Consider the following 26,943-nt stretch of genomic DNA (forward strand, 5'->3'; position numbering starts at 1 on the left):
CTATCCATCTCCTGCTACCCCCCCTCTCTATCCATCTCCTCCTTTCCCATTTCTATATCCGTTTCCTCCAACCCCTGCATCCCCCTCTTCTTCACCGCTCTCTCTGACACTGAGCCTCTTTATTGTTGTCATAAATTCAGATTCTGAGGTAGTATTCTAGTCATAAGCCGATAAACCACAAATACAACTTTCCTGTTTGTTCAGAAACTTTCACTATATATGTATCCAAACGTTTATTACAGTATCAGGTAAAAATTTGAAGTAAATCGGTCGAGTATCTGCTGACATTTTTGGTAACAGTATTTCCCCTTTACACATTACATGCATATTTATATATCATATAGCTTAAAGATATATAGCCTATGTCGGTTTGAATGTTCGTTAGGGTATTGTATAAAAACTTGAAGTAGCTTGGGCAAGAACTTTTGGAGATTTTTGGTAATAACCTTTACCCTTTATTAATTACAAGTTTATTTATATATTACATATATTAAAATTAGGCATACAAAAACAAGATGGCTTTGGAACGCAACGTTTTGTAAAAATTTGAAAGCAATTGGTGAAGAACTTTCGGAGATATACGATTTTGAATAAACGAATATTTACATTTTTATTTATATAGAACAGAACAGTACCTACAATACGAAGCAGTGCAACACGAAAATTAATCTACTTTGCTTATTTTCATTTCGCCTATGACATACGACATTGTAATCTGGGGTAACTCTTCCCATATGCAAGGGCTTTTTTTGGCTTAGAAACGGGCAGTTACAGGAATATGTGATGTTAGCTCGCGAAACTGCCGATCCTCGTTCAGGAACCTGGGCATTTTGATATTGGCCTCTCAATATATATTTTCTTTAGTGTCGTTTGTTATTAACAACATGAGCTAATTCCTGAGAATTAACAGCTTTCACTTAGTTAGTACTAGGCAGAAAGCCAATCTGCCTTTGGATCGCACCTCCTTGACTCCTGTGCAGGAAAGCATGGAGTATTTTGCTACGTTTGTTTCCAGTAAGCACCATAAGAATTTAAACAATGTTAGCGGTTGTCCTCGCATTTTCAAGGCTAAACTCTCAATCTCATTCTGTCGAAGAGATCCTGGAAAAAAATTGTTGGTTATGCTAATACCTACTCGCAGCCTGTCGTCCGCGTAGGACTCGTGTAATTTTATTTTGTCTATTATTACTCCATTCGTTGGACGACCATGAAGATTTACTCCTCAGTTTGGTGCTACAATACTAGACGTGCGAAATAAAAAATCAAAGGAATCGCAGCGTTGGAAAGTGGTCGTGGAAATGGTAAGAATGTGCAGTGGAAAAGGAGCTGTTGCCACTACGTATGAGAGGATGACGTCTGGGATACTCAGATAGTCAGCACAAGTCATCACGAGAGCCAGTCGCAAAGTTTTAATTGTCGCCTCGAAAAACTCAAGCTGTGACCTTGTAATTTGATGTGATGTCAGTTCTTCTCTACATATTCACCTTTGAACGGTGCAGTTTTTTTGGAAAGGATGGATGACCTGACGCAGACCATTCTTGCAGAAGCCTGCATTTTGGCTGTGGAGGGAATGTTACACGTCGAAACTCACCTTGTCGTCATTCTGGAAATGCCTCCCATGCACTGGTTTCCTCATGCTAAAGAAGAGGACGAAGTCACTGGATACAAGGCCAGGAGAATGAAGGGAGTGTGAGGCAAAATTTGATTGTCCAGAGAAGCAGCATATATGACTGCGTCTTGTAACAGACTGTCAGGAACGTTATAGTGGATCAAAACAGCCCTTTAGATAGCTTTCTGTGACTCTTCGTCTAGACATTCTTCCCTAACCGCGACAGAAAACTTCGGTAGCATGTTTCTCTAATAGCTCGTTTCTTACGAGCAATATGTCACCATCACACTAGGACAGTCTACAAAAGTCTCAGCATCACCTTTCCCGATGATGGTTGGATCTTCGTCAGTTTCGGCGGATGTGAGTCGACTTGCTTCCACTGGCTGCTTCGCTTTTTTGTCTCAGGGTCATGATGATACACTCAGCACTCGTACGCGGTGATTAGGCAGCTAAACAAGTAATCCAGATAGGCCCGACAGAGCCGCAAGAATTGCACTGCTACTTCTTTTCGGCAGGTTTTCCGAACGGACATGAGTAATCTGTGAACCCAGTAAACGGGACCTCTGTCATGTCGCAAATATGGACAACGTCGGAAACTCATGCATTACTGATTTTTCGAGTGTTCCACTATCGCTCCGAGTATGCTACGGTGGTCTTTGATATCTCGGCCTCCACTTCTCTATCATTTCCCGTTTCTTGTCCAAGAGTTGGTCTGTCAGTTCAAAATGTTCAGATGGGTGTGGAATCTTATGGGACTTAACCTCTAAGCTCTTCAGTCCCTAAGCTTACACACTACTTAACCTAAATTATCCTAAGAACAAACACACACACCCATGCCCGAGGGAGGACTCGAACCTCCGCCGGGACCCTGTCACCTCATTCTACGCCACTAAAGACTCGTTGACCACACTGGAAGCGTCTGCGCTACTGACTGTGTGATTTTATTGTGCATTGTTGCTATACGCTTCCACCAACTCAGCACTGGTTTGTTGCAATGTTACTTCAAATGTGACAATCAAATAACCGCACGACACTCCACTTTTTATGGGTGCTCTGATGGTGCGCTACGGTACTGTGCCGCAGAGATTTCAGTGTACGAGGGCTGCTGAAATTTACCCGTAAAAAAAGAAAACCACGAATTACGTAATTTTATTTTTTCGAGGTGACAATTACAACTTATCGACTGCCCCTCGCAGAACAGAGCGGTCAGCAGACAGGTCGCGTGGTTACCCTTGACGAAGTTCTTGTCGATGCGCAGCGCAGCCTCGGCGTCGTGCAACGCCAGCTGCGGCTCGCCCATCAGCAGGTGGCACTTGCTGCGGCACACCAGCGCGTTCTTGTCGCGCGGGTTCAGCTCCAGCGCCTGCAGGCACCAGACACCGACGCCTCACACACCGCCGCGCACTCCTCGTCTCTGCATTTCTTGTGACACACAAAATCAGAGCACAATGTTCCCTCACCTTGTACAGGGTTACACTATTGGCCATTAAAATTGCTACACCAAGAAGATGACGTGCTACAGACGCGAAATTTAACCGACAGGAAGAAGATGCTGCGATATGCAAATGGTTAGCTTTTCAGGGCATTCACACAAGGTTCGCGCCTGTGGCGACACCTACAACGTGCTGACATGAGGAAAGTTTCCAACCGATTTCTCATACACAAACAGCAGCTGACCGGCGTTACCTGGTGAAACGTTGTTGTGGTGCTCGTGTAAGGAGGAGAAATGCGTACCATCACGTTTCCGACTTTGATAAAGGTCGGATTGTAGCCTATAGCGATTGCGGTTTATCGTATCGCGACATTGCTGCCCGCGTTGGTCGAGACCCAATGACTGTTAGCAGAATATAGAATCGGTGGGTTCAGGAGGGTAATACGGAACGCCGTGCTGGATCCCAACGGCCTCGTATCACTAGCAGTCGAGATGACAGGCATCTTATCCGCATGGCTGTAACGGATCGTGCAGCCACGTCTCGATCCCTGAGTCAACAGATGGGGACGTTTGCAAGACAACAACCATCTGCACGAACAGTTCGACGACGTTCGTAGCAGCATGGACTATCAGCTCGGAGACCATGGCTGCGGTTACCCTTGACGCTGCATCACAGACAGGAGCGACTACGATGGTGTACTCAACGACGAACCTGGGTGCACGAATGGCAAAACGTCATTTTTTCAGATGAATCCAGGTTCTGTTTACAACATGATGATGGTCGCAACCGTGTTTGACGACATCGCGGTGAACGCACATTGGAAGTGTGTATTCGTCATCGCCATACTGGCGTATCACCCGGCGTGAGGGTGTGGGGTGCCATTGGTTACACGTCTCGGTCCCCTCTTGTTCGCAGTGACGACACTTTGAACAGTGGACGTTACATTTCAGATGTGTTACGACCGGTGGCTCTACCCTTCATACGATCCCTGCGAAATCCTACATTTCAGCAGGATAATGCACGACCGCATGTTGCAGGTCCTGTAGGGCCATTCTGGATACAGAAAATGTTCGACTGCTGCCCTGGCCAGCACATTCTCCAGATCTCTCACTAATTGAAAAGGTCTCGTCAATGGTGGCCGAGCAACTGGCTCGTCACAATACGCCAGTCACTACTGTTGATGAACTGTGGTATCGTGTTGAAGCTGCATGGGCAGCTAGCTGTACCTGTACACGCCATCCAAGCTCAGTTTGACTCAATGCCCAGGCTTTTAAAGGCCGTTATTACGGCCAGAGGTGGTTGTTCTGGGTACTGATTTCTCAGGATCTATGCACCCAAATTGCGTGAAAATGTAATCACATGTCAGTTCTAGTATAATATATTTGTCCAGTGAATACCCGTTTATCATCTGCATTTCTTCTTGATGTAGCAATTTTAAAGGCCAGTAGTGTACATAAGTACCTCCGGGGTTCCAGAACACGTCAGTGCAGAAACTACAAGACCACAGGAAATTGACGCATATCAATGGAAAAAAACATCTCTACAAGTTTTGAACTCGCACTAAAGGTACTCAGCATTGACACCATATCTGACGTGGCCAACGTCAGTACGATAGTCAAACTCTTGCCATGCACATTCCAACATATCAAGGTCGATACCAGCGACTGTATTAATTATCATTCCTTGCAAATTTTCCAGATGACGTGTGAGTAGAAGCAGGAATACACTATCTTCGATGTAGCCCCATCACAGAAATCACAGGGAGTTAATTCACGTAACCATGGGGTCACTTAGGACCATACTATACTGAGGAAGTTCAGTTATGAGATAATCATGAAGGTCCGAAGAAAGCTATGGTGGGCCACCATCTTGTTTCAGAATGAATCCTCCACTGTCTTGTTATAATTCTGGCACGTGCCTTTACCACAGCATATCCACATTCGTGAAACACACACATTACGACAATTCACTTTTCAGACAATTGAAACGTGGCTTCGTTACTGAAAACCAGCTTCTGCGACACGTCGTCTTCCTTCATCAGCCAACACAAATCCGGCAAAAATTAAAACGAAGTTCATTGTCCCAAATAGTCAACGCATTTAGCAATGGCAGCAGGCATACTTTTACAAATAGACTTTTGCGTAGAATCATCCAGACATTTGACTGCAGTATCTGCAGTTCTCTAGCTCGCAAGTGTCGTCCATTGCTTTGGACTCCTGAAAACTAATTCCAACACACGCTCCACCTTCTCTACTGGCTGCCCTGCCTCCCCTGTTTGCCTTGCACAAAAAGGGCAGCCAGTCTGACGGAATTTGTTGCACCAATCGTGGATCGTTTCGTGTGCTGGAGCTTTCACCCGATGTTTGGCACTAAAATGTCGCTGAACCGCTATATTTGACTCACATTTATGGAAGTCAGGGACACCAAACGCACGTATCGACTCATTACACGCCATGTTCTGATATCCCTGCCCCCTACTGGAGTGCCCAGTAACTGTGCCGCGGCGCGTATTACCAATAGAAACTTTGTACTCTTCCTGTATATCTTGTACTTTTCGCGCAGTTGTCTTCTGCAACGCCAGAGGTTATTACGAATGACACTGTATAAATTGGGAACACTGGAACGTTACCTTCTCACCGTCTTGTACATCAACAAAAGCCATATCAGTTCCAAATTTCGTCTGAAAATGTCACCTGGATATCTACATCCTCAAAATCCCACAAACCTCTCCAAATCCTTGAATGCCATCCACTCCATCTCACTTTCTGCATTCGCCTAGCGTCTCAACACGAATCCTGCATCACATTATCCGTACTGAAGTACATAATGTTGTTTACCAGTCCAGTTAACTTGATACCAACCACACCGTTGTTTCTACCTTCATCTCTTGATAAGCTCACTAGATGCTGTAGTTGTGCTGAACTGGTAATAGGCGGTAATGTCAACCTCAACTACTGACTTGTGTCATGGAGTGAAGTTATATGGAATCTGCGCAGTAAGGTGCATCGACCAGCAGACGTCATAGACTAGTAGTAAAGAACTACCGTGTATGGCTGTACCCATAACCACACCGGTAATGAAGCTGCCCCTCTTGTTGGTGAACTACTCACAGCCAGTTACACGGCGTAAGAAGCGTAATGGTACGACGAACTTCAAAATTAAGTTACACATTATAATGTAGACCAAATAACTTTTATTGAATGCTGCACTACACTTAAAAAGGGATACACACACATGACACTATTTTTCAACGCAGTCAGTAAGTTTCCACATACAGTGGTCGGAACGTTCTACGAACTGCTCAATTACTCTACGTTATAAATCCTCTTCTTGGTCATTGAACCATTCATAACTGCTGTGCGAATGTTTTTATAGTTGGAAAATCTGTTTCCTCCAATGTTCTTTCAGCTTTCCGGCAAGATGAAAATATTTTAGTGTACAACTCACGTCTGTGCGGCCTTGGTCAAATTATTGACACCATTTCAATACGACTGGACGCAAGTGTTACCAGTGAGTAGCCGCCGCCGCGCTGTCTGTGTTCTGCATGAAGAGAACAGGAGTTAACACACCATTCGTCTGTAACTGAAAATCATGCCGGAAACTGTGTGAGGCAGTAGACAACAGCAGATCCCCACCAGCTCCACCACAGGGATCAATTACAATTAAGTTTCCCACTTCTTTTCCCACAAGGGACTAACAATATAAACTTTTTTTAAAAAAAATTGTGACGGAATGTCATTCTCAGTACAGCAGACATGACAAAATGTAACCATGGGCGGAGCGTTGGTTTCACCAGTGACAGTTATTTGTAATATGACGCGGTGCCATACCCGGAAAACTTTTATTTGACTCTGGCCGCAGAGGCCCACGCTGAGTAGAGATGTCTGTACATTTACTGTTTTACCGTCCGATCAAGGTATATAGTTCCTATCTCTCCTTCATCCAAAGGCTCTTAGCTGAACAGCACGGCAAGATCACCTGCGCCCATTAGAGCAGAAAGCCTTTTCATCTCCTTCACTCAAACAGCTGTCTTTTCGAAATCAAGTTGTCCGACTCTTGATGTATCTTCCTCGTAACACCATGGGGCTTACAGTTACAGCTTCAAAAGAAACTAATGACTTGTCGATTAAAAAACAACAATGTTTTCTCTCGATTTTAAAGTCACACTTCACCCTGTTACAAATAATTACCACGTTTTACCATCGGACATTCTCCCGTGCCCAAGCCCCCTGATGAATCAGTGTATCTGCATTCCTCTTTCTTAATACTCAGTAATTCCATATTGATATTTTTTCTTCGATCCGTGTCATCTTTCCTTTACCATTATCTACAGTTACTATTATAACTTTTATTATTATTATTATTATGATAATTATTATTATCATTATTGTTATTCCAAACAACATTAATTGTTGCACTGACACGTGAAAGAACACATGATATCAAAGAATAGTCAGTATGACTTTCGAAAGTACTCGGCTGGACATAAAAGTGCCTACATCTACAGTGCAAGCCATTAATATTGCAACATATGTTATTTGACTTGAAGTATCGTAACTGAAGATATGATGTCTGAAGACACCGTGACAATTTTTAGTGGAATGAAGAAAGGAAGACACATTCTAAGTTAGGATAAATGAACGTAGAGAATGACACACGGTGTCTGTGTTTCTTCATCGCACGAACTGTACTATGTGATTGGATACGCAGCTATTTAGCACATCAGGGCAACCCCACAAAGTATGCAGGAGGGACAGTATCTACGTTCTGTATGCAGAAGAAAATATTACACAGTGAATATTTCTTTCCGAAATCTTGTTTGAAAGTGGTTTGTTTGATAGAAGAGCTTGTAAGAATGACAAACATTTTGCAGCACGCGTTGGAGGTCGACAGCAGCAGGATCGTTGTGTATGAAGAGAGCAATTTCTCTTTTCACAATATTGCTGCTCGAGTTGGTCGGGAGCACAGGTCTGGTATGTGGGTATGGAATATTGATGAGTTCACAACGATCCCAGTTCACGCCATACAGCGTCTAAATGGCCCAATACAACTAACATCCTAGAGAACAGGCACATTGTCCGCTCGGTGTTGCAAGATGGTACAGTCACGCGGTACATCACAAGTGAAGATGTGGAATTTTTTTGTAGAAAAACAAATGTCCAAACGGAGTACGCAATAATGTCTGAAGCGCTACAACTCGTCCTCAGCGAGGCCACCGTTGTGGCTTCACTCGACGGGCACCAGACTGAAGCCTGCCGACAAGTGGTGCGCAAGAACCCAATGCTGGACGCAGTAGTCGCACCACGCCATGTTTTCCGATGAGTCCCACTTCGGCGTACAGTGTCGTGATAGAAGAATCCGCGTGTGGAGGCTCTGAGGAGAGTGAATGTTGGCAGACTGTATCCGTAATCGTTACACGCGCACAGCATATGGCCTGAAGGAATGGAGTACCACTGACTACATAAAACCATCGCCTTTTATTAGCATAGCTGGTAATTTGTACAGCAAGGGCTTGTTTTCTGACGTGTTAAGGTCTGCGTCAGTGCGCTATTTTCGAGATCTCCGTGACGTATTCCCTCAACGGGATTACAGGAGATAGTATGTTGCCTGTGCTGACTTGACCTATCGCCATAGAGATGATGTTCGGCTTTTGCCCTGGCCAGACGTTCCCCAGATCTTTCACCAACTGAGAACGTCTGACCAAGGATTGGCTAGTGACTGGAAATCCACCACTCGCCTCCGACTAGGATTGATGAGGTGTGGCGTACAGTCTAAGCGGCTTGCAATGACCTAACCATGTATGATATCTGAGCTCATTTTGAGTTGATGCCCAGCTGGGTTAGAGCTACTGCTGCTGCCAGAGGTGGCAGTCCTGCACACTAAATTTTGTACCTTGTATTCAACCGAATCACTTACGTATTGTTCCTGCTATACTGTGCACGCACAATACGTACAATTCCGTTATTACCTGTCCTTTCTGACATTGGAATCTTAATGGCAGCAGTAGAGGGTTACTCAAAAGTACCGGCGGGATTTTACAAGACGAATTCGTGAAAACCACATTACGTATCAGAAAATAAAAACATATTACTGATAGAGCATCTGACCAAGTTCTTGACTCACATTACGGGTGCTCAGTATGGACAGCAGTTATGATGCAGCAAACATCAATATTTGCTCGAAATTTATTCAAGTCACTGACACGAATTACCGGAGAAGACGCTAGTACAGCTCACTTGGGAAATCACTTCAGTGCGTCGCCCATCGTCAGGTGTGAACTAACTGGATGCGAAAGTACGGAACATATCATTTGGCTACAAGTTCTGACAAACCCGTCCCCTAGTGGCGACTTCTGTAACTACGTCACGTCTCGTATTACGAATCGAAACTCGGAAAGATGCTCTGTCGATTTATATATGTCATGTATCTATATGTCTGGTAGATTTCGGACAATCATCTTCTGAGTTCGAGTGGGTACTAAAGCCTTCGGCACACGGACCGTGTATTGTGAACGTCAACGTTGAGCGTGCCGAGTTCAACGTACTACTGAACGCTCACAAACGATGCGACTTGTGCACACAGTACGTGGGACCCAACGTGGTATCCGCGATCCCAACGCACTCCAGCGGCAGTTGCGGGATGTTTTTAGTTCGAAAATCACACTGTTTACTAAACGGGCGCGCGTAAAATTCCTACGTTAGCTCTATTAAAACGCACATTTCCTTCACTATCCATATGCTAGTCACGTTGTTCTATATGTATTATACACAAACAAAAACTTCAATGTCCATGTACATGTTTTAAGACAAAAAGGAAAGTACGATTTCCAATCAATAAGTTTGCAGGCTTATAAAAGTTCCACTACAAACAGTGCGACACAAATTTGCGATAGTTCTCCACATAAGATAAAAATTATTTTATCATTCCCACATTTTAGTGAAATCCTAAAATCATTCTTACTCGATCACTCTTCCTACCCAGTAGCAGTATCTTTACAATATGTGAATAGCGAAACTTGAAAGAAAAAGGAACAAAATATCTTTCGACAGGTAGCGCAAGCTGTACTATAGATTAACCCAATCGAATAAACTCACTACTCAAAAAAGGTGAATTTATATGTACATAACATAAAATATTGTAGTATGTACTTACATTAAACTAATAATAAAGCAGCAGAACCTATTAAATACGGGAATGTCAGGAAAAAATATTTCGATGTGGCGGGACGCGAACCACCACCACATGCCGCAACACGTTATAAGTCAATTACACTACTCACTGCACCAAACAGATGACAGATTTGCTGTTGCCAATCCTAACGTGTTTCGAAATCCTAGAAGCTTTAATCCTAGCTATGTTACTAACTGAAATTTAGTTATAACAAATTGTACCAAGAACAATGTGTTTTTGGTAGATCCTCAGAGTGTCACTGTCTTCAAATGGCGCACTCTCATAATACGTAAGTCACAGTAATTCTTTTGTCACGAATATGATGTTTCTCATTATTTTTTTTTCAACGAATCACACAGTTAACAACCGGTTTTTGAGTGACTCTCAAGTTACTGGTGCTCAGAAACGGCATATATAAATATAGGCTTCAAATGAATGCCAATATGGCGCCTTACAATTCTGTGTTGAAGGGAGGTGGCGTGCATGTGACGTAGGTGGCGTAGTGCTATCTCATTGGTCAACGCTCAGACGCACGCTCACAATATCTGACATGCTAGATATTGCCCTGCACGTTCGGAAAGACTCCCGAACGTGCTATTCCACGCTATGACGTCAGAAACTCGGCATGCTCAACGCTCAACGTTCGGATGCACGGTCCGTGTGTCGACGGCTTAAGGAATAAGCGTGTGTATAAAAGCACGCGCAGGCGTGCGCCGCGTCGGACCTTGTGGACGAATCCGATGGCGGTGCGCAGGTTGCCGCGCCGCATCTCTCTGCTGCCAAGCGCGAGCAGCGCGCCGGGCCGCGCCTCCTCGGGTATCTGCAGCGCGCGGCTGCGCTCCTGCTTGCGCTTCAGCCGCAGCGACTGCTTGATGTCGCGAGAGCCCATGTTGGCGGCCGCGGCGCGGTCCTTGTCCGTGTACTCCTCCTCTTGCACCACGCGCCGCGACCTGCCCGCAAAGCACACCGCAGCTACAGACACGCGGCCGGCGCTAGGCAGGGCGCGTCGCTAAATTGTTACAGGATAGAGTAGCGAGTATACTGACATATTGCCATTAGTTCCACGAGGAGCAATGAGACCTGGGTACAAAATGAGCACACTCACATTTCCGTCTGTATACCTCTTACAAGGGAACCTCCCCATCGCACCCCCCTCAGATTTAGTTATAAGTTGGCACAGTGGATAGGCCCTGAAAAACTGAACACAGATCAATCGAGAAAACAGGAAGAAGTTGTGTGGAACTATGAAAAAAATAAGCAAAATATACAAACTGAGTATCCATATGTAAGATAGGCAACATCAAGGAGTGCTTGAGCTCAGGAGCTCTGTGGTCCTGTGGGAGCGTGAGCAGCTGCGGAACAAAAGGTCCTTGGTTCAAATCTTCCTTGACGTCTCTGTTCACTGTAATAAGTTTAGTGTCTGTGTTTTGCGACCGCACCGCAAAACGGTGCGATTAGTAGACGAAAGGACGTGCCTCTCCAATGGAAACCGAAAACATTTGATCGCAAGGTCATAGGTCAACCGATTACTCCACAGGGAAACACGTCTGATATATTCTATACGACACTGGTGACAGATAATAATTGTCTGAAAATAAAAAATTAAACTCTTCGGCCAAGGGAAGACTTGAACCCAGGACCTCTCGCTCCACAGCTGCTCACGCTAACCACGGGACCACGGCGTTCCTGATGTCGTACTTTCCTTGATGTTGCCTATCTTGCACATGGACTTCTCAGTTTGTATATTTTGCTTATTTTTTTCATAGTTCCACACAACTTCTTCCTGTTTTATCGATAGATCTGTGTTCAGTTTTTCAAGGCCTATCCACTGTGCCAACTTATAACTGAATCTGAGGGGGGTGCGATGGGGAGGTTCCCTTGTTAGTGACAATGAGAACTGGTAGTATAGAACAACCATGTAAATCAACTTTATTTCAACTGAACTTTGAAATTTCTTTTACAAAAGTACCCACATCAGTAGCTATCTATTAAAAATAAATAAATGAAATAAAATAAATGAACAACATCAGGCATTAAAAATCCCTCCAATATCTTTCAGCATCGCACTTCCATAAAAAAATAATGAGTCAGAGTTCTAAAATTTCTACCATACTTACGAAAAGATTTATATGAACGTACTGACTGCTGTAAAATGACATTTAATAATGAAATAATATTCGTTACATTGGATGAAAGCAAAGTATGTAATTCTTCAGTTTCTCTCGGGGTACTTCTTACTCGAACAGTTCACCGGTGTACTGCCGGTTCATAGTGTCTTACGGGGACAATATTTCGGCGATCAGACATGTCGCCATCGTTACGTGCGCTGACGAACTGAGCTCCTGAGGTCCGAGGTCCGAGGCACAAGACTGAGGGATGTACCCTCTGCAGTTTGCGAAGTACTAGCGTAGCGAAGACGCTTCTCCTTCTTACTTGAAGCTTGATGTTGGATGACGTGGCGGTTGGAATTTTTGCATTTTTGTGCATTTTTTTTTTTTTTTTGGATAGGTGAAAGGATAGTTAGAGCGATAGTGGAAGAATCTGGAAAACGAATGGCCCCATTGACTGGCCAGTATATATATATATATTTAAGAATATAGGACAGTAGAAGGGATAGTAGAAGTGGTTGGAAGACGAATGGCCCATTGGCTGGCCGAGAATCATGATTAAGTACAATTGGTGAAAGAATAAAGGATAGGAGGAGGAACAGCGTGAGTTGATAGAAAGCGAAAGGCCATTTTCCTGGCCTCTTCTTTTTGGCAGCATCTTTTGATGGCGGTGGCAGACAGTCGTGAGGTGGGGAGGTGGGGTGGGAAGAAAGAGAAAGCAGTGTGAGAGTGACAGATAAGAGGTGAAAAAGGAGAGCCTGTCATGATTAGGCCGGTAGTGGGGAGGGTGTGGGGCTGATGAGGGTGGCATTCTATAGGGGTGGGTGACATGACTAGGGGAGATGAATCAATGATATGGGAGATGGTAGTCTACCTGAATTGTGGTGACTGAAGAGTGCAGATCATGGGGGGCGAAACAGAAGGTCCGGCCAGCGAGTGGTGGCTAGTCGATGGACACGGGTGCCCAAGGAAAGGATTAAGGGATTAGGAGAGTGACGGGTTTGTTGATAAAAGGAATTGGCTGCGGAGAGGATACGGGTGCGAAGGAGCGGCACCTCGGCCAGGATGTGGAGCTCTTGGGTTGGGAAGTCAAAAGGGAGGTGCAGGGCACGCCGGAGAGCCCGGTTCTGGACGGTTTGGAGTCGGCGGAGGTGGGTGGGGGCAGCATTGCCCCACACCACCACCGCGTATTCCAGGATGGGGCGGACAAGGGAGGTGTACAATCTAACAGCAAGGTGGGAGGGTAGTGAGGAGGTTGGGTTGATGAGAGGGTAAAGCAGGCGTAGCCGCCCCATTGCTTTACGACGCACGTCATCGATGTGGGGGCGCCAGGTGAGGCGCTGGTCCAGGGTAACACCCAGGTACTTAGCAGTACGAGTCCAGGGGACTGGTGTACCAAGGACCATTACCTGAGGGAGCCGAATGGGAATCTGGAGCTCCTGAGGGCGGGCGTCCGTCTTAAATCCTCTCCCCTCGCGAGGCGTTCTCTCCGCGGTCCGCGCCCGCGTGTCAGCGGTTGCTGAGACGCTGGCGTCGGCGGCTGTGGTGGCGTTGGTGTAATTGCCTCGTTCGCCCTAGTCGCCCGTTTGTCGTTAATGGAGAATACTACGGAAGGAGTCGCCATCGGTAACCCACTCTCGCCGGTGGTCGTGAATTTCAATTTCTGTATGGAGCACTTCGAGGAGGAACCTTTGGCGTCATCCAAGCGGAAACCTACTTGTTTTCTACGTTATGTGGATGGCACGTTCGTGATCTGGCTCCACGGAAGGGAGAAGCTCCAAGACTTCCTTACACACCTGAACTCCATACATCCGAACATCAAATTCGCTATGGAGACCGAAGCAGAAGGAAGATTACCATTCATGGACGTCATGGTCAAAAGAAGAGCCGATGGCACCATGGGCCACGGAGTGTACAGGAAAAAAATGCACACCGACCTGTATTTGCAAGCGGATAGCTACCACCACCCTGCGCAGAGCTATGTGGTGCTAAAAACACTGGTGCACAGGGCGCGCACCATCTCTGACGCAGAGAGTCTGCCCCAATAGCTGGAACACCTCAAAACTGTATTCCGGAAAAACGGGTACTCGGAATGGCACATGAGACGCGCTGTCCGCCGCACCTCTACAGTACAGCGTGTGGAGACGGAAGAAGTCAGGGAGAAAGAGATAGCCACTGCCTATATACCGTATACTGGCGCATTATCAGGTAAAATAGGACGAATATTGTGGAAACGCCGAATAGGAACTGTCTTTTGCCCAGCAAATAAAATGCGAGCATTACTGGGAAGTGTGAAAGACGATCTCGATTTGCGGAAGGCCGGCACATACCACATTCCGTGTCAATGTGGGAAGACTTATATTGGAAAGACAGTGTGAACCATCGAAGATCGTTGCCGAGAAGGTCAGAGGCACACTCGACTTGGGTACCCCAACACGTCGGCGGTCGCAGAGCACTGTTTGTCCGAAAATCACGAAATGAACTACCAACATACCAGGGTCCCTGGCACAGACATCTAAATACTGGGACAGCTTCGTTAGAGAGGCTATCGAAATTTGTACCAGGGACGGACTCATCAACCGAGATTGCGGCTACAACCTCAGCCGGGCATGTGAACCAGCATTGACTCTAATTAAAAAGACGTTCAGTAAAGGAAACGAACGGGCGACTAGGGCGGACGAGGCAATTACACCGACGCCACCACAGACACCGACGCCAGCATCTCACCGACCGCTGACGCCCGCGCGCGGACCGCGGAGAGAACGCCTCGCGAGGGGAGGGGATTTAAGACGGCCGCCCACAACAGGCGGTGTTGCCCACGCACGCGGCGACTTGCGCTGTGGCTGCCGAAGTGTGCGGACGCTCTGTGCTGAAGCTGCCGAGGCAAACCTCTCGCTCGTGATTTTGTAGCGATCGGTTGCGCGGGTTCACGCAATTGGCTGCTCGCCTTGCGTGTTCTCGCTAACCAGCGTTTTCTCTTTCAGAGTCGACATCAGCCTGCAAGGGCCTTTAGGAACTCGTGCAGCAAAATTCACGTGGCGTGAGCCCATTCTCTGAGAAAGCAATCGTGTCTTTCAAAAGAGGCAAAATTGTCGTGTTCGGGGTTACGACATGGAGGAGGAGCTCGAACGAGTCGATCGCTCCAGCGGGACGCAGGGTGAGGCAGATGGCGGTCTAAGGGAAGTTTCCCGGACGACGGCAGCGTCTGGCCCCCCATCACCGACGAGGACGACGAGTGAGAGTGTTGCTCGCGGTCGTCGGACGAACGTGGAAACTTCCGCGAACGGACGGCGCCGCGCCCGCACACTCTCTCTGCCGAGACGACGGATCGAGCCGCCGATCCCCCTGGCAAAGGAGGAATTTGCCGCCGCCATCGCCATGCTGACTCCCGATGAGAGTTGCATCGTCATGCAACGTCTGGCCATGGGAACCGATGCGGACAGAGTGGAGGTTCTAACGAGACTCCGGTCCCTGGTACCTGTGGGTCGCGACAAGCAGTTGCCTGTCGCAGTTGCCACGACAGCTGCCGCGCCAGCAGTCGCACCAGCCGTGGTGGCTACTGAAGCCGCCACGCCCTCACAACGTCCAGGCTGGCAACACCTGACGAGCCTGCCGAGGTCGAGAAAACCTCACGGAAGCGCCCAGCCGCGGCCGTAGAGGACACTCCCTCCCCCCAGGCAAGTTCCGGTCGCGCCAGGCGGAAGAAGAAGAGGGTACGGCGCAGGACGACGACCGCATCGCCGAGGAAGCCGGATGAAGAAGGCTTCATCGCGCCCTCCCGGCGCCACACAGCGAGACCCAGGTCGTTTGGACTGGTGACGCCAGAACAGGTCGAGGCTGAAAACCGGTTTGCAGATCTACCGGAAGTAGCCGAGACAGACGGGCACGGGACAACACCGACTACGGCGACGAAACCGCCCCACCGCCCTCCGCTGATTACCATCCATTGGAGTAAGGAGTGCAGCGAGCTCAGAGAGAAGCTGTACTCCATGGCAAAACCGCTGAAGATGTTCGCGGGGACCGATATTTTACAAGGTCAGAGCAGAGTGCATAGAGGACCATGCGAAACTCATGCAACTCTGTGAGACCGAGAAGTTGTTCTGCTTCACGCAGAGTACGGAGCAGCTGAAGGTCGTCGTTCGTCACCTGCCGCTGAAGGTGGAACCGGCATTCCTACAGCGGCAGCTGGAGGAACTCGGCTTCCAGACCCGCCACGTCGGCCTGATGAGGTCGCCCAGGACCCACAGGGACATGTCCTTGTTCCTTGTGGTTTTAGTCGACAATGTGGACAACCGGAAAATTTTTCATGTTGAAAACATTGCCGACTTCGACGTGAAAGTCGAGCCACTCCGCGCGAAAGGCAGGCGAGCCCAGTGCTTCAACTGCCAACGCATGGACCACGTGGCAAAGTTCTGCAGGATGCCTGTGCGTTGCTGCAAGTGCACCGAGGAGCACCCGTCGCGTGACTGCCCGAAGAAGAAGGAGGACAGACCGACGTGCTGCAACTGTAACGGGGACCATGTCACCTGTTACCGGGGATGCGCCGCATTCAAGAGCGGGAAACGCGCCAGCCGCGTAAACCCGAGCCGCAGCTTCGCGGACGTTGCTAAGGGGAAGCTGGCCGCCCCCTCCGAGAGGCCACGGCCGCTTGCAGGGGAGGCCGCACCGGCACCGCAGCCGTCGCAGCTGCCCTCGCCCGCGGCGCCGCCTGCAGTCGGGGAGGCCGACTTGCCGGCGCCCGCGGCTGTAGGAGGGGTTGCCGCCCGCGCAGGGCGTTCCCAGCACGCCGCTCCGCTGCCGACTGCGGGAAACGTTGCGAAGGAGTCAAACCTTCCCGAAACGGCGAAGGAAGACACCACTGAGCTGGCCGCGGTCCTGCGGTCGCTCAACCAGCTGATGACGCAGCTACCAGTCCTCGTGGGAGCAGTGACGGCGGCCCTCCAGGCCACCGCCGGGAGAAGCCAGCCCTAATATGGATAACGACCATATTTATGGGTTAACCATATGCACGTTCAACGCTCGGGGTCTCCACCCCCAGCAGGGCGAGTTTCGCCAATTCCTACGGGACGAGGCGGTCGACATCTGCCTTGTGCAGGAGACCTTCCTCAAACCAGGGGTCGACGTGCGAGCAGCAAATTTTCGCTGCTACCGAGATGACAGAGCCACCCACGGGGGCGGCACTGCCATCTACGTGAAGAAGTCACTGCGCCACCACCGAGTTCAACTGCCGGCGCTCAACGCGCTGGAAGCCACAGGAGTGGCCGTCAACACCACCACCGGAAAGATTCTTTTCGTGTCGGTCTATCGGCAGCCTAGCAGACCTCTACACGAAGCCGACTTCGACGTCCTGCTGTCGCTGGAGGGGCGAGCTTTCATTGCCGGGGATTTCAATGCGAAACACACCGAATGGAACTCGCGAACTGTTAGCCGCAGCGGGCGCCGCCTCTCCCGCGTTGTTCACCGCAACGGCGCGATCACCGTGGGGCCGTTTGACCCCACGATCTTCCCTGCACGGGGACAGCCCGACGTGCTCGATATTGCCCTTCTGAAGGGCATCGGGCACTTCGCGACCGTCGAGACGCGCAAAGTTCTCTCCTCCGACCACGTACCGGTCATTTTTGGCCTCGACGTGGCCGGAGCTTCTCTTCCAGACAGCCGTCCGAGCTAACGCAGGCTCGACGCCGAGCGCTTTCAGACGAAAGCCCTCGAACTGCTCGAGGACGCGCCAAACCCCGCCGTGGTAGGGGCAGACGCCGCCCTAGCATTCTTCACCCGAAGAATACTCCGAGCAGCGGAGGAAGCCACGCCGAGACGTCGCCAAGGACCACGAGACTTCTCGCGACAGCTACCGCGCCCTATCCTGGACGCGATCACCGAGAAGAACCGACTGTTTCGTGAATGGCAGCTCATTCGCCAACCAGACACGAAGCACCGATTAAACCGCATGAGACGGGAAATTAAGGCAGCAGTCGAGCATCACCGGAACCAGGAATGGGAAGACCTTGTGTCTACCCTCAATCCTGAGGATGGCAGTGCATGGAGGGTGGTAAAGTCCTTCCCACGCCGGCGACAGCGAATACCGCCTTTACAGGTCGGGAACGACTTCGCCAGCGACCCCGACGCGAAAGTCAGCGTCCTGGCTGACGCCTTTTCAGCAAACTTCACACCGGTGGCCGACGTCATCGACGACGACCACATACGGCGGGTCCAAGAGCAACTACCAACCTTCCGCGCCGCAAGGGAGGAAGGCGACGTTATCGAGCCGATAACGGAGGAGGAAGTTGCTGTGCAGCTTCGCTCGCTGAACCCCAAGAAGGCTGGAGGCAGCGATGGCGTCACAAACCTCCTGCTGAAGAACCTTCCGCCGGGCCTACACCGGCAACTTGCCGATATTTTCAACGAGACTCTCCGATCAGGTGACTACCCCTCTGCGTGGAAACACGCGGAGGTCGTGGCCATCCTGAAATCCGGCAAGGACCCACGCCAGGCATCGAGCTACCGACCCATCAGCCTGCTCCCGTCCCTCTCGAAAGTTTTCGAGAGGCTGTACGCGAGAAGACTGATGCGAAACGTCACCCAGGAGGGCATCATCCCGGACGAGCAGTTCGGGTTCCGAGAAGAGCATGCCACTTCCCACCAGCTTTTGCGGGTGGTAGAACCGGCGATGAGGGCACTGGAAACAAGGGAATTCTTTGGCGCAGTGTTCCTCGACGTCTCCCGAGCGTTTGACTCGGTGTGGCACGACGGTCTCGAGTTCAAACTTTTTGAACAAGGGATACCGACGTCCCACATGACGCTGCTGCGGTCGTACCTGTCCGAACGAACCTTCCGCGTGAGGGCTGACGACGGTACGTCCACAGACCGGCAGATACGTGCAGGGGTGCCGCAGGGGTCGGTTCTCGGCCCCTCGCTGTACTCCCTGTACACTGCAGACGCGCCGAATGTGGCAGGAGTCGAACTGGCGCTGTACGCTGATGATACAGCCCTGTTCACCCGCAGCATGACCGCCCAAGTGCTGAGAAACCGCCTCCAACGCGGGTGCGACGCCTTGGGCTCATGGGCAACAAAGTGGCGGTTGAAATTCAACGCCACAAAGAGCCAGACAGTCGTCTTCACCCGAAGACTTCTGCCGCCAGGGCTTACGCCGCTCGAAATCCTGGGAGAACCTATCCCATGGAGTGATACGGCGAAATACCTAGGGATTACCCTAGACCGCAGGCTCACATGGAAGCATCACATCCGTGATGTGAAAGGGAGAGCAATTGGACGCCTCCGCGCCCTCTATCCGCTGCTAAACCCACAGTCGTCATTGCCACAGCAACACGGAATCACGCTTTACCTAACATTGGTTCGCCCACTGTTAGAGTATGCGGCCGTGGTCTGGGGGAAAGCCGCAGATGTTCACATTGTGACTCTGCAACGGATACAGAACCGCGCCCTGAAGACTGCTATGCATCTTCCGAGGCGCTTTTCGACGCGCCAACTCCACGAGGACACCGGGATCCTGCCTCTCCGAGACAGGTTCCGTGCCATCGCCAGGAAGTTCTACGAGAAGACGGGACGCTCCCGCAACCGGCTCATCCGTGGACTGGGCCAACAACCTCATCACAGGCCAACCACGCGTTGGCCTGACCTGCTGAGGGATTAAGTTTTACTAATCCCTCAACAGAGTGTGTCTTTCTCTTTTTCAGGTTAAACCAGACAGGACCAACCGACAAGAGTGGTAATATATATTTCTCTCTCTTACAGGAACCGCAGGATTGACCAATTTTTGTCTAAACTGCACCACCACGAGCCAAGAACAGGCTCGTCATTCCAGCGTCAGCGTCAGGCGGTGTTGCCCAAAAAAGCAAAACTGCCGTGTTTCTTTGTCCTTTGTGTCACTCGCGACACAAAGAAAGGAAAAGTACATTGTCACTATCGGCTATCATCCGGTGGCCGAAAAATTGTCCTGACACACAGCACACCAGTGTCGTACGGCAGAGCAGTTCTGCCACCTCCGAGCTTAGGGACATCTCCGTGCCAGGGCCGGCGGCGCTGCCCCTAGTCCCGCGCACGTGTAAAGACAGGGCTGCACAACCCGTGGAGACCTTCAGACGAGGCATCTGCCGAGCAAGGTGCCAACTAAGCGGGAGTGCGGCGATCCCTAGTACGACCACACACACAAACAAGGATACTGCAACAACATGGACCGCACCAGGACCCACAACCCTCCACTCCCCGCCAGGCAAGAAGAAAGAGTCCAAACCACCGACTCCCCCTCATTACCAACACCTGACAGCAGAAGCTGGAACATCTCCATCACCAGCCCACCTTCCTCATCAGGGAGCTGCAGTCCGAGTGCGCACGTACGCTCCACGTGCGACCCCGTCTGCCCCACATACGTGATACGGGCTTGCCCAGTGATTTCACGCAACACGATCTCGCCTCCACTATTCGTCGATACTGCAAAAGCGCAATTATAAATAATGTCAAAAGCCTCACAGTTACAAGGTTCCAAACGGCTTTCCTGGAGGTCAGGGTGAAAGGGATGGAAGGGGAACTACAGAAAGATCTCCGAAATTCGGGTTACCCCACAACTAAGGTCCAATGGCAAAAATCAAGGGGACCGAGGCCAAATCACAACCGCAAAGTCACACCATCGCTCTCAGTAATTCTCAAAAAGATCCCAGTCACCACACCCGAGGAGGAAGTTAGAGAACAAATGCTAAAACAAGGACTGCGTGTGGAGAAAGCATGGCTCATCATCTCCAGAAAAAAACGAACAGCCAACAGAACAGTTCCGGGTCATAACTCACGACCAACAGACCGTCGACCAACTGCTAACAGAAGGCGTCGACATAGACTTCTAACGGAGAATGGCGGAACCACCACATGACCCCCCTCCCCAACCAGCACAGTGTGGCCGATGCTTATCTTTTGAGCACCCCACCATAAAGTGCACACAGTAACAAGCCAAATGCCCTAGGTCCGGAGGGCAGCACAACCTCTCACAGTGCAACCTGAAGGAGGAAAAATGCGCGAACTGCTCAGGATCACACTCCACCCTGTCTTACAAATGCCCTCCCAGACCCAAGGAACCATCCAACACTGAAGTCCGCGCCTCGATAAAAATAATGGATGGGCCAGATCATCCACCGACAAAAAGACGAAAACGGTCTCAGCAAACCATATTGTCTTCAAGAACGACCTAGTACGTCTGATGACCACCATCCTGATCGATCTCTTCCAAGACCGACGCGAGAACGCAAAGAAATCCATCGACCGCGCATCCAAAAAAAAAATGGCTCTGAGCACTATGGGACTCAACTTCTGTGGTCATTAGTCCCCTAGAACTTAGAACTAGTTAAACCTAACTAACCTACGGACATCACAAACATCCATGCCCGAGGCAGGATTCGAACCTGCGACCGTAGGGGTCTTGCGGTTCCAGACTGCAGCGCCTTTAACCGCACGGCCACTTCGGCCGGCTACGCATCCAAAAAGATCCTTGAGAGGGGGATGATAGCAACACAAATCAGAAACACTCTACATGTCACCACTACCGAGGCATGGGACCCAGAAAACTACATAGACACAGAACACTTAAGTACAAACACACCCCACCACTCCACCGCATCCCACCCCTCCCCCATCCACCACTCCACTCCACACCACCCACATCTAGAAAGCAGCGCCAAAAGACAAGCACAACAAAAAACACTAACACACACACACACACACACACACACACACACACACACACACTCCACCATGGAAAACACGAACGACAGAAACCACCTAAAACTCCTCTTTGCAAACGTACAAGGGATAAAAAGTAAACGGACTGTCCTTACACACACACTTCACGATGAGAAAATACATATTGCTGCGATTGCAGAGACCTGGATCCACGACCACGACAAAAGAGACTTCACGAGATACAACACCTTCCGCAAAGGCAGGCAAGATGGAAGAGGAGGCGTTGCAATATACGTAAACAACTCCATAGCAGCCCACGAAATTGCACTCCCACAGGCATACAATAACATTCAAGCCATAATAATTAAAATCAAAGACAGGGACAGAAGGACTCTCCAAATAGTTTGTGTGTATAACCCGGCAGGCACGGCTCTACCAACACAATTCATACAACACATCGTGACAAAACCGCACCATCATCCGAAACGCCAGACATCACATGCTAGGAGACAGACTAGACAACGGAAACAGCCGACTACTGTTCGACCTCTTAACTACCGAACCCATACTCAGACTACCAATTCATAAACCCACTTTCATAGACTTCCAAGGCACATCAAACCCAGACCACATCCTCTACAGCCCAGACCTCCACGACACCTTAACCGAACCAAAAGTAGGCGACTCCATCACAAGTGACCATATCCCCATCACACACACAACAACAGCCACACAACCACCTCCTCTTCACCCGACCAGCAGAACCATAAAACTATACAGAAATGGGACTGGGAAAAATATCGAGACATAATAACAGAAGAACTGCTTCCATCAGTATCACAGACCCAGACGACCAACAACTTGTCGCCCACAGACTTGAATCAGCCTTCCAAACAGCCATAACAGAAGCGATACCAACAAAAACAGTAGAGAACTGGAAACCCTCCATCCTCCCAGAAGCATTAAACCTCATCCGACAGAAAAAACAACTACAAAGACAAATGAGACGTGGAGACAACCCAGACCTCAAACGACAGTGGAATAGACTTAATGCTAGGGTCAAGAGAGTCATTTTAACACACAAACAACAGCAATTGGATGACACCTGTGCTCAGCTAAATTACAGTGAGGGCAGAAAATTCTGGAACACATTCAAGACCCTAACTGGACAACGAAAGACGACATTCTCCACCCTGCTGGTAAACAAAGAGCCAACGACCGACCACAAAGAACAGGCAGAAGCATTTAAACAAGTGCTACAAAGAAGTTTATTCATTCCCAGCCGACGACAAATTTGACGAGCAATTTGGGTAACATGTAGAATCCCAACTGCCACAAATCTTAGAAACCCCCACAACCGAAACAGAAGAACAACTAACCCTCACTAGAGACATAACAGAGACTAAAACAGCAGACGCAATCTACACGGGACGAAACTCTGCCCCTGGCGAAAACGGTATCAAACGACTCTACCTCCAAATAGCCCCATTACATATCCTCACCCCTCTACTATCCCTCATCTACAACTTCTGCATGACTCACGAAATAATACCGACAAATTGGAAAACCAGCAATACAATCAAGATCCCCAAACACGACTAGCCTAGGACTGACCCTCGTTCATATAGACCAATATCACTACTAGACGTAATAGGAAAGACATACGAACGAATACTGACGGACAGGATACGGAAATACACAGATGACAAAGGACTAATCCCTCCGATACAGGCAGGTTTCCGACATAAGCAGTCGACCAACGACCCCCAACTGAAACTGACTGACAGCATAGCGAAAGCATTCAACAAAGGACACTGCACACTCGCTGTCCTTCTGGACATCGAGCGTGCCTTTGACAAACTGTGGCACAACGGCCTGTTATATAAATTAACTGAAATAGGAATCCCATCAAAAATGACAAGATTAATAAAAGCCTACTTAACTGACAGAACCTGCATCATACATATAGGAAAAGAAAAATCTGAACCCCTCAAGGCGGAATACTATCGCCCTTACTCTACACATTATATACCGCCGACGTCCCCACTGTCAGGACACGAACCGAAACCGTAGGTCTGTATGCAGATGATACAGCATACTGGTGCACTGAACTGAAAACAAACACTGTGCAACGGAAGACGAACGACTACCTGACACGACTAGAGCAATGGATGACCAAATGGCGAATTCGCCCTAACCCCAACGAAACACAAACAGTTCTCTTCAAACACAGACATCTGGTAAAAAGAAACGACAACTAGACGACAACGACATCCGATTAGCGCTATGGAACACGCCACTCTCACTGAACAACTCAGCCAGATACCTTGGAGTATATTTAGACCGACACCTGAACTGGAAAAATCACCTCCTAAACAAAACACGACTAAGACAAAACTTAATAAGACAGGTTCAAGGACGCTTCCACGGCTGCAGCGATGAAACGGCCCTACATACGTATAAAACATTCATAAGACCAATACTGGAATATGCAGTTGCCTCACTTGGGGGAATACAGGCCCACATAGCGGAAAAACTATACAAAACAGAAAGAAGACTAATACGCAGCATCACCAAGCTACCCCCTACAACCCCCAGCCATGAAGTATGCACAAGTTCAGGCATAGAACCACTACAAACCAGAATGACCAAACTTAGGGCGAGATACGGAAAACATACTCCACACCAGACCGGACATGGAGGATATTCTCACCATAAATGGAAGAGAAAACAGAAAACCTAAGTACAAATACATTCCACCATCACGCACAATAGCCCAAAACACAGCCAAAACATTCCCTGACCTCATCCCAATCCCGCAACCCCTAATTGCAAACACAAGAGCACCAACTCACCTTGACGAAAGAATAACAGATTAACCACAAACACACACACACACACACACACACACACACACACACACACACACACACACACACACACACAACAGACCACCACAAGAAACACAAACAATATAAACAACACCAAACACCGCACACCCCCTCTCAGGATTAATCAACAATCAAAAACGCAACAAAATGGAAAACACATAAGGAAAAAAACACATCACCACGTATAAATGTATACTGTAATATATATATATATATATATATATATATATATATATATATATATATATATATATAGGTTTTCTGTTTTCTCTTCCATTTATGGTGAGAATATCCTCCATGTCCGGTCTGTATATATACAGTTGTAAAACCAGCTAAGCTCGGAATCCGAAATATAAAACAGATTAATTGTATATATATCTCAACTTCCCACATACCACATTATCAACCACATACATATACATATATACATTACATATATTTAACTTAATCACCTAATTAATTCCTGTAATGTTAACGTGTTTTTGTATTCTATATGTCTTTTCTCCTTCATCGTTACATACATTGTGTAATTTATACCTTTTATTTTTTTTGTACTTAAATTCTATTATGTTAATGTATTTGTTTTTGTTTTTTTTTTTTTGCCAAAAACCTGCTGTAACGAAATTGTCAACCATATATAACAACGCACTTGCAGGAAAAATAAATTGTATCAAATAGAAGTAAATACGTTAAAACCCTACGGCTGAAAAGGGAAGCCAGCATGCCCTCAGCACGCCTTTTCAGATGGGGGAATGAAAAGTGCCAAAAAAAAAAAAAACGTCAGGGACTCAGTTCGTCAGCTCACCTGACGATGGCGACATGTCTGATCGCCGAAATATTGTGCCTGTTGGACACTATGAACCGGCAGTGCACCCGTGGACTGTTCGAGCAAGAAATACGCCAGGAGAAACTGAAGAATCACAACAATAAATAACTTCTTTGTAAAACAGTAATGTACACTAGGTATAAATCGAAAAACGTTGAGCTGTTTTAAACAGACTGGTCTTTTATATTGAAGGATGGAGACTCCAATCTCCATATAGGCATCCTGATATGGGTTTATGTGGTTTTTTGGAATTACTTTAGCAAATACCGAGATGGTTCCTACTATACAGCTACGGTTGACTATGTGTCCCACCCTTGTCAAACAAGAAGCGTTTGTATGTGTAATGCCAGTATATATGAACTATGGTTTCTTTCTTGTCTTAAATTGTAATATTAAGATTTGTCCAGTATCATTTTAAAAGTAATCCATGAATGAATAAAACAACAACAACAACAAAAACAACTTCTACTACTACTACTGTCACCTTAATATTACATTTATTTAAGTTTTATATGTTTTTATGATACCACAGTCCTCCAATCAAATTTGACAGACCGTAGAACCGATCTCATTCCATGTTGTTATTCTGATATCTCTCAGCTTTTCTTTTGGATGAATTACAGGTTAATCAAGTATCTCTATACCCTTCTGGTAAAACAAAAAGTCAAAACTTAATTTGATCTCTGACAGGGAGCCCCAACCTGAATAAAAAGGCACTCCTTCTCTCCCAAATAACTGGTCCATTTGTGCCCATCAGTGATCGTATCTCATTGTCCCTTCAGCCATACACATTGTACCACAACTATGCCACCATATGACCCACTACACTGAAAGGTGGCTACACTGAGCCACAGCGCCAGAGATCGCTAGAGAGCATTGTTCCGCCGCCTCCACGGGCAGTCATTATTGAGATGTGCTAGAAGTCAGTGCTTGTCCAGGACTGGTAGTAGTCAGTTCGTGTTTAGATGTGCTAGTAGGGAGTGCTTGCTGAGATGTGATACTGAAAAGTTCTTGTTGAGATGTGGTAATAGCGAGGCGGTGTGGAGCTATATTGTAATTATGAGAGTGATTTTGGTCAATATATGAAGGTAACGAAACTTGATTTATTTTTCATTATTTCCATGTTTTAAATAATGTGTCATTACAGGTTCAGTCAACAAAGCATCTGGCTTGTGTTCTTGGATTAGAGTGTAATTGTGGATCTCTTGAGTAATTATGGTATTTG

At 48.0% G+C, this 26,943-nt stretch overlaps 1 protein-coding gene across 1 annotated transcript in view; it reads right to left on the reverse strand.

The window, feature by feature from the left end:
- Positions 1 to 26,943, reverse strand: part of LOC126234589 (outer dynein arm-docking complex subunit 4-like) — a 74,849-nt gene that overhangs the window by 29,750 nt on the left and 18,156 nt on the right. The window contains exons 2-3 of the mRNA XM_049943303.1: positions 10,937 to 11,162; positions 2,840 to 2,972 (exon numbers count right to left, since the gene is read on the reverse strand). Coding sequence (XP_049799260.1) covers positions 2,840 to 2,972; positions 10,937 to 11,162 — 359 coding nt within the window. The remainder of the gene's footprint in view (positions 1 to 2,839; positions 2,973 to 10,936; positions 11,163 to 26,943) is intronic.

Source organism: Schistocerca nitens, chromosome 2 (assembly GCF_023898315.1).
Source record: "Schistocerca nitens isolate TAMUIC-IGC-003100 chromosome 2, iqSchNite1.1, whole genome shotgun sequence".
In the NCBI taxonomy this organism is placed as follows: Eukaryota; Metazoa; Arthropoda; class Insecta; order Orthoptera; family Acrididae; genus Schistocerca; species Schistocerca nitens.